General features: G+C 38.2%; 1 protein-coding gene across 2 annotated transcripts in view; it reads left to right on the forward strand.

Moving 5' to 3' along the window:
* Window positions 1-6,430, forward strand: part of Uggt (UDP-glucose-glycoprotein glucosyltransferase) — a 93,366-nt gene extending 86,936 nt beyond the window's left edge. For both annotated transcript variants that reach the window (XM_076177340.1, XM_076177350.1), the window contains 3 exons: window positions 115-231; window positions 880-1,009; window positions 2,146-6,430. In XM_076177340.1, coding sequence (XP_076033455.1) covers window positions 115-231; window positions 880-1,009; window positions 2,146-2,171 — 273 coding nt within the window. In that variant the 3' untranslated portion in view covers window positions 2,172-6,430. The remainder of the gene's footprint in view (window positions 1-114; window positions 232-879; window positions 1,010-2,145) is intronic.
* Window positions 6,431-9,580: the final 3,150 nt, after the last annotated feature.

Raw genomic sequence — 9,580 nt, forward strand, 5'->3', positions numbered from 1 at the left:
GGAATGGGTGGGAATGATTTTATGCCTTTTCCTTTTTGGCTACCTCCCTTGTAAGGGGGAAAAAGCCTTGGTATATGTATGTATGTACTAACTTGTATTTTATTATACCCTCAGGATCTACCTAACAATATGATTCATCAAGTACGCATCAAGTCCCTACCACAGGAATGGCTTTGGTGTGAGACCTGGTGCGATGATAGTTCTAAAAGATATGCAAAAATTATTGACTTGGTGAGTGTTGTTCCTAGGAATGTTTCTTTAAACTTGTTAGTGCTCAGGAGGGGTGTCTGCAACCTGAATAGTTGTTAACCAGAATAAGTCAGTCAAGACTTTTGTTTTTAACACATTAAAACCCAGGGGATCACTGATTAAATGAAGTGGCCTTGGTGTGGATATACTGTGTCTTGGTGCATTGCTTCTGACTCAGGGCAGTGGGCGGGGACAGGGAGGACCTGTTGTTCATGAGGAGCTAAGATGAGAATGAGGAAAGGGTGGTGGATGGGAATGGAATGGGTGGGAGTTAGTATGTGCCTTTTGACTTGGCTACCTACCTTGTAAGGGGGGAAAAATTTTTGGTAGATAGAACCCAGAGGGGTTCCTACACCCTAAATAAAGTAATTTTGCCCACTTAGTATCTCTGGAAATTGAACATGCCCTTGTTGTATGGATGACTACTTCCACCCAGTGATGCCCCATGGTTTTGCTAATGCCAAAAATGAAAATTATGTAAAAATCCATGTTGGACTATGCTAGCCCAGCATGCGCTATATATGATCTTTTTTTAAGGTTCTTGTAAATATTCTTTGTATGCTTTCATTAGAGAAATTGCCCTTGAAGTAAATTACTGCCCATATTTATTGTTTAACTTTTAATTTGCAGTGTAATAATCCATTAACCAAGGAAGGAAAATTAGATGCAGCACAGAGAATCATTCCAGAATGGATAGAATATGATAATGAAGTTAAGGGTATTCTTGCCGAAAAGGAAAAGAGTCAAAGTACGCCAAATGGTAAGCTGTCTTGAAATTGCTTTGTTTTAGTTTGGAAGGAAAGCCTAGATAGAATCTCTTTAGCCATACAAAGACCAATTGTATGTACATGTAGTCTTACCATGTTATCAACCTCCCTATTTTTTTAATGAGCCTTATGAATTAGGTAAACCTGCTGGTAATAGTTGAGTTAGGTACCCTCTTCATGGAGGAGAGATCCTGTAGGTGGTTTTAAGTTAGGAGGAGGATGTTGTTTCTAGGTTGTTTCCATCACCCAAAAATTCTTCAGTTGTACTACTTGCCACAGACAACAAGTCTTCAAAGCACCCACTAGTTGGACAGTGTGTACCACAAAGACCTCCACCATTTATGTGACTCAACACACGACATTCAGTTCCCACCTGAAGAACAATGTTGGATTCCTTTTTCCCAGACACACTGCCCTGACTTTTTGTAGGAGGAAAAACAGTGGGGAATCTCTAGTTCCCTCACTCCATCCCATTTGTTGATGTGTACAACCTATATGGGAACATAGTGGTGGCATTCTTCTCCCTCACAGGGGGTGGAAAATGGAAGAAGAAGAGTTATAGAAGTGGTAAAGAATAGGTACAAGGGAACATAGAAGTACAAAAGTATCTTGTCATTCCTTTATGAGTTCAAATTTTATGCTTATGTAGACAAATGGCATGTGGCTTTGGTCCAGAGAAAGTTAAGGAGCCTATACCAGGAAGCACATAGCTGTGGCCAAAGCCATCAACTTTGCCCCACGGGCTTGGACTCTTGGGGTAGTTAACAATCATGCCTGGGACTTGGAGAGAAAAATGGGAATCAAAACCCACAACTAAGCAAATATGAGGCCAGCATGCTCCCAATTACTCCACCAGCACACACTGGTTCAAAGGGGTGCCCCCAAAAAGAAGCCATAAAGTACCATGCAGTCATTACCCTAGTGTACATACAAATTTACATACATACATGCATGCATACATACATAGGATGAAATTATGAATAAATACTCTTATTTTCCTGCAATGGGAAAAGGTAATAGTTTTGAGAAATTATTTGATTTATATAGCACTGTGCTTAGAATGAGGATATTTAAAATGTAAGATACAATAACTTTTGAAAAATGCTAATTGTTTTCTTTCATTTTGCAGGTTCACATAAGCATACAGAACTATGATAGTCTCGTACATTTCATTAGTTAACTTCAATTTCATCAATTCTTTAAGTGACGTGTTTAGTGCATTTGGAGTGAATGAGCTGGTTCAAAGCATTTGTATATACAAATATATATATTTGGTTGTAATAAAAGAAATTCATGTCATCCAGAGTCCATTTTATGGTATGGCTAGGTAGGAGACAGTGTTAAATCAATCTTTATAATCCATTTTTAGTGGTTACAATTGTAATGAGAATTTGGTCATATTTGTTTTATTTATTTATTTATCTTTATTATTTTTTTTTATCAGATTTGTTGTTGAACGTATGCAGTGTGTGTATATATATATATATATATATTGCTCTGTATTTTTTTTTTTTTTTTTGTCAGAAGAATTGGCTGTATATTACTGAAGATCTCCACATTATTTTCAAGATATTCCTACTGTTGTACCCACAGTTGAATTAGCTGTATATTACTAAAGATCTTTACATTATTTTCAAGATATTTTTACTGTTGTACCCAAAGTTGAACCAAGTGATATTGAATACAGAAACAATCATGACATTAGCCCTGCTGACATTTCCTTATATTTGTTCCTTACTCTTCTGAACTCATTGAAGTTAGCTGCTTGGTTATCATCCTAATACTTCAGTTTTCCTCTGTGCCCATGTTACCTAGTATTATGTACTTATTAGTACTTGTATTGGTCACATCATCTATTTAAATCAAATATATCAAAAAGGAAATACATAATTGGGAGCATAATCATTGAAAGGTCTATTGTAAGGGGTAATTCAGCAATTTGAATAAACATTGGACTGTCTTTTCAAACCTATAATCATAGAGGTACTATATACTGGGGCATAGAGAAGTGTTGTGATGGTCTACCCAACAGTTGTGTTTACTTTACTTGGAGTTATGACTAGATACATTGTTGGCCCATGTTTGTGCTTGTATTTATTATATTTGAACATATTCTGTCAAATGACATTCCTCATGTTTTACAACAAAAGCAGTGCTGTCATATCTTTTAAGACCATGTAATCTGTTTGCTCTGTTTGTTCATATATATTTATGACTAGTATATTTTTGGAATTGGTGATGGGTAAAATAAGAAAAGTTGTGTGAAAATTATAATTCCCTTAAACATGATCACAGAAGACAGAACATGCCATTGTACACAGTGTAACAACCACAAAGTACAGACAACAATGTAAAGTTTCTTTTCTTGAGTGGTTTACAGGGCAATCCAATGCTTATGGTGATACTGTGAGGCCAAGGGTCTCCTACGAAAAAGAAGAGAAGCAAGAGATTGAAATGTAACAATCATTAAAACAGTTGTATGTATTGATTAGAAGGAATCCATTGCTCTATGTTAGGTAAGTCCTCTGTGTTCTAGGTTGATTGTAGCTTAGAAAATTCACAAAGATAATGATGGCTTTTAGAAATTCAATATAATTTTATGTAAACATAATCGTAATTTTGTGTTAATGTAATATATGAAGATTAATGTAATGATATTAGGTTTCCCTTTGTGTACAAGTAGAGTGAATAGTGTTGACATCCAAACTATAATGGGAGAAAAAAAGAAAAGAAAAATGACATCTCCATTTGTGTCTTTTCTTGTTTTTCTTTGTTTTAGGATATATATTTTTTATAAATATGTCTTGGAAAGAAGTAGCAAGAGAAGAGGATTTTCAAGGTGGATGTATGTATATATGTACACACGGTTGGAAGGTAGTCGAGAGAAGATTCAAACACCAAAAAATTATTCATTCTTTTATGAAACCCATCCACATCAATTGAGGCATTTCATGTCACAGTTGAAGACACCAGCACCTCAAAAATATTATTCTTTGAACACCTGATTTGGTCAAACTTTGGATAGTTATAGCTCAAAATGTTTTGTCATCTTTGTATGTTGTGGAGTGCCTCAGTTGTAAAGGAGCACCTCAGGAGAGGTGATCTAGATCATGAATAGGACTCATTTATGGTACACATAGCAAGAGGCATGTAAATAGCAGTGTGCTAAATGAAAAGAAATATTTAATCAAAATAAAAGCACATCATTGACAAATGTATGCAGTAGCAGGTCTTCTGCAATAGAGGCCAGAGGCAACAGATTGATTGATTGAATGCAGTAGTTTTGATTAGCAGGAGATTTATTTTGAAAGCGGAGTGACTTGTGGACCTGCCTGGAGGCTATTGTTAATTTCCTGAAAGCCTCAAGCCTTCTGCAAGAAAGGCCAGAGCCTCATGTTCCTGTCTTTTTATATTATGATATAACTTCTCAAATTTAATTTAATACATCTTGTGTGTGTCAATGTTTTCATTAGATTATTTATTCTACATTGAGAATAAAATTAGTACTGGTGCCAAAAAATTTCAAGTTGGACTACCCTTCATCAGTGTTGTAGTATCCTTCATGGACCTCATGTGTAGACATCCTCTTTAAGTACATCACCTTGTTTACAATATTGAACCAGTCAAAAAGAAGTTGTGAATTGCCATCATGTTGTTATTTATTGTCACTAGCTTATTATACAGGTTAAGAATCCTTTATCTGGAACTCCAAAACCTGAATCTTTTTTATCGGAAAAGTGCCACAAGTGGAAATCCAGGGTTTTGAAATCAGACTTCCTTGCTGGAATGTATGACCAAAGAGTGAATTGCGTCAACTTTGTATGAAATAGGGAATGAATAACAGTAATTCTAAATAATACAGTCTTGTTCTACATAGAATGATGGAGAAATTCCCAAATAATCATGAATAATCATAATGAATTGTAACAAATAAGTGCTGTTATGGGGACCAACTGAATACATAATTCACCTATTGCATAACTACATATACCCTTATAAGGGAGGTAGCCAGAAAACAAGGGCATAACCTCTCCCACCCATTCCATCCCTAACATACTCCACTCCCTCCACCCTCTTCCCTCCCTCTTATCTTGGCATCCTGGATGACAAGTCATTCCTGCATCTTGCCCATTGCCCTGGGTCAGAAGCAGTGTTGCAAGACACAGTGCATCCATAGCAAGGCCACTTCATTAAATCGGTGACCCCCCTTCCTGTTCCCTCATGTAGAAAAGGAGATGGGGAGAAATCCCTTCAGGGTGTGTCAACTTATTTCTCACACATACTTCCTCACCCCCCCATTCCCCCGCATGCATCACAGCATCATCCACAACCATTCTCCATTCACCCCTATCTTCTGTCCTCTCCCTCTCTATCCAGCCTAGTAACCCCTATCATACTCCTCATGCACCTCATCTCAAACACATACAAACTCCTCTCTTATGTTCCATGTTTCTGCCCCTGTAATATTATTACTCAGGTGAAAAAATTGCCTTTTTACAAAAGTAATACTACCATGATTTTTATAAAAATGCCTAACATTGTAAGAACATTGGTAGATTAGAAAACTATACAAAAGTTTGTCCTGATTGACTTCAATTGGTATTCATTATCATTAAAACAAAACTGAACAATAGAATCTCATGAAATATTTAGAATTGCTTTGGCCATATATGCATGTTTACAGTTTTGTGTTGTGTATTGATGAAATGTTTTATGTACACTTAAATGTTGGGTTTTGGTTGTTTTTCACCATTCTTAAACTGAAACTGATCATGTGTTGGTGGTCTGTTAATGTCAGCATTGGAGTGAACACCTGCTGCTTATTGGTCCCATCCCCCAAACTGTTTCATTGTATTAGTGCAAATGTACAATCATTAAGGAATTAGAAAAAAGTAAATCTGTAACCTAAAACACTTCTGGTCCTGAATATTTCAGATAAAGGATTCTTAGCCTAGAGTGGGAGGAGGGGAGGAGTCACAAGTTCTCAATTTAACCTATGTGAAAAGGTGGAGGAAATAATCATTTAAGTTGAAAGATCTTGGGCCTGGTCTACAGATTGAGTGTCAGTCTCACTGGGGTACACCTTCAAATGAAGGTGAGGAGATGGATTTTTAAGAAAGGTGGTAGGGAGATTCTCTTTGATGTCTGTATTTTATGACCAATCACAGGGACCTGTCCTTGGTCTCTTGTTATATGTTTGTATGTAATTATATACATATATATTTTTCTCTTCTTCAGAACCACTTCTATTTAAGTTGAAATGTAAAGGAAATGTCCAGCTATAGAAGTTTTGTAGTGTTGCTCAATTCTGTAACTGCGGGGAACCCACCTCCATGCCATCCACTCCAATTGTATGTTTGTATCTTGTGTGAAAGGTGAAAAGGTTGCCACTGAAAATAAACAATTGCCCTTTTTTTAAGTTATTTTCTTATCAAGATGTGTTCTTTAAATGCTTAACATAGTGGGGCTAGGACTTTCTCCAAATCCTTTCCTGGAGGAAGGCTAACTGTTGCCTCACCAGTTCCTTATCATGCTCCATAGTCAAGTCCCATTAGGGGAGTTCTTGCTACCAATCAGTCTGGTGCTCCAAATCTCTCTTCCAGGAGACACATGTCTCCCAGGTAATGGCAACAGCCACCAGACTGGTCCACAAGTCAAAGCAGAAATACAGTAATGGGTTGGCTATGTGGGGCAGTGTAGGATGAGGTGTTTGGTATCTTCTGTATGATGATTGCATCTTGGGCAGGTTGCTTCCATGGCCAGGCCCATTTTGTGTTGTGGGTCATTTAAACTGATGCGCAGATTGTAGTTCCATTTGGCATATAAATATTGCATGAGGCTGCAATGCTTTAACTTTTCATGATCAAGTTGGTTAGAGATGGGCCTGGGTTTGATCCTAGTCACAACATCCTAATAGTTAATAATATGACATCACTGTACATGAGTGATTTACAACATACTAATCACTGATGGGGTTCAGGATTGCATAAAACATGCTCAGATTAGTTTTGAATACCACTAGACATATGTATTGAGGGTTTCAGTCCTTTTAACCCTGTGTGGTCAAGTTGGAGATGGTGTTAGTAATTCAAGAGTCCTAGGCTTGGTCCCAGTTACAACAGTTTGATAATCATATATTATACATAAGTTATGTTATACCTTTGTATCTATAAACCAAAGGCTTCTCCCTTACATAAGGGAGGTGGCCAAGTCAAAGGCACACACCCACTCCTACCTATTCAACTCCCATCCACCACACTTGTTTCCTTCTCATCCTAGCTACTTTTGGATGAAGAGTCATGACAGTATCATTACTGTTTTTTTACTACTGCACATAAGTTGGCATTAACCTCTTCAATACATGTCAAATTCTTGTGGGCAGCATTAGCTGCCTGATGTATGATGATGCATTACAATACTTGCATTATAAAATATAAAGTTACAGCTTTATTAATTGTTCTCTTTCACTCAATGTTATTAACCACAGCAAATATGATCAGGCCAGTTCACAGAGTATGGTAGTCACTCGGCTACAACTACAAAATAAATATAATGATGCCAACGCTGGCATCCTCATATACCCACAAGCTCCTCATGATGCCTTTGTAGGAGTCATATTGAAGGGATTAAATATTGTAAAGCATCCACGACGCTAATATATAGAGGGCTTTTTTTCCCCCCCTTTACAAAAGAGGTAGCCAAAGTCAAAGACAATCCATTCCCACCCATTTCATCTCCATATACTACGCCCATTCATCACCCCTCCCTTCCTCTTTTCTTAGCTCCTCCTGGATGACAGGTCATCCCTGCATCTCACTCACTGTCCTGGGTCAGGAGCAATGCAGCAAGACACAGCGTATCCACTGTAAGGCTGCTTCATTTAATTGGTGACCCCCCTGCCTCTCTGTCCCCTCATGCAGAAAAAGAGAATATGGGAAGAAACTCCTTTGGGCTGTGTCAAAATATTCACACACACTCCCTCACCCCCTCCCACACCCACGCATCACAGCATCACCCATACAAAACCATTCTCCACTCGCCCGTCTTCTGTCTTCTCCCTTCCTCAACAGACATTCCCCTCTTTCCCAATGCCCCTTTTAATCCCATCCATCCATCTCATCCTTGATTGCTCCCTCACATTCACTCCTTCCACACCTCTTTTAATAATCTTTCTTCACTCATTCTTTCCATGTGTCCAAACCATCCCAATGCTCTTTCATCAACCCTATCTCCCAACTATCTTTCAACCCCTGCTCTCTTCCTCACCTTGTTTCTCACTATCCAACCTCGCAACCCATATCATACTTCTCAAGCATTTCACTCACACATATTTAAAACTCTTACTCTCTTATGTTCTGTGTTTTTATTCCATACAGTGTTGTCAGCACAAGCACCCGTTCATACAATCTCCTTTTAGCTTCCATTACCAAATGTTTCTCATTACATTTTTTAATGCCCCAAGGCATTTACTTGCTTCTCCCATTCTACATCCACCTCCATTCCTTTCCTGCCACATTCACACCCAAGTATCTAAAGTCATCCACCTCCTCCAGTCTCTCCCCCTTAATTGCTACCATCCTATCCCCTTGTCCATCTCATCACCTTACTTTTACCCAAATTTATCTTCAAATTCCTTCTTTCACACACCTTCCCAAACTCGATCATTAACTTCCTTAATCCCTCCTCTGATCCTGCTACAAGTACAGTGTCATCAAGAAACAACTGGCTTATCTTTCATTTTTCTTCATTTTCTTTAATCATCTCTAATCTCTGGCCCATTACCCTTGCATTTACCTCTTGCACTACCCCATCTATGTACAAATTGAACAGCCATGGCAACATGACACATCCATGGCAAAGTCCCACCTTTACCTCAAACCACTCGCTCTCTCCATTTCTAATTTTAACACAAGCTCTATTACTCTCGTAAAAACTGCAAACTGATCTTAATAGCTTCCCGATTATCCCATATATCTGCAATACCTCCCACAGTGCCTTCCTGTCTGTCCTGTAATTAGCCTTTTCCAAATCCATAAAGGCCCAAAAAACCTTACCTTTTCCTAAAGCTTACATATCTGCCTTACCACAAACATCTGATCTACACAACCCCTACCTCTCCTAAACCCATAATGTTCCTCTCCTAATCCTCCCAATCAAAACCATCCCATAAGCCTTCCCAACTACACTCAACAAATTGATCCCTCTGAAACTACTGCTTACACTTGTCCCCTTTTCCCTTGTAAGGTCACTCCTTCAGTCCTCCAGCACTCTACCCTCTTTAAGACTAAACATTAAACAACCTCACCAGTCAGTCCACCATCACTATACCTCCCTTTTTTAGAAACTCCAAATGGCACCCATCTAACCCAGGTGCCTTACCTGCTCTCATCACTTTAATAAGTGTTTTCACATCATTTTATCCTATTTTTCCTCCATTTTCCTCATTCATCGATGTCATTTTCTTAATGCTTCCCACAGCAACTGCCTTTCCCTCCCTATCCTCCTTCACATTTAGTACATACATATGCCAAAGGCTCTTTCCCCCTTATAAGGGAATTAGCCAA

Source organism: Oratosquilla oratoria, chromosome 3 (genome assembly GCF_046742065.1).
Source record: "Oratosquilla oratoria isolate Oo_2021 chromosome 3, ASM4674206v1, whole genome shotgun sequence".
In the NCBI taxonomy this organism is placed as follows: domain Eukaryota; kingdom Metazoa; phylum Arthropoda; class Malacostraca; order Stomatopoda; family Squillidae; genus Oratosquilla; species Oratosquilla oratoria.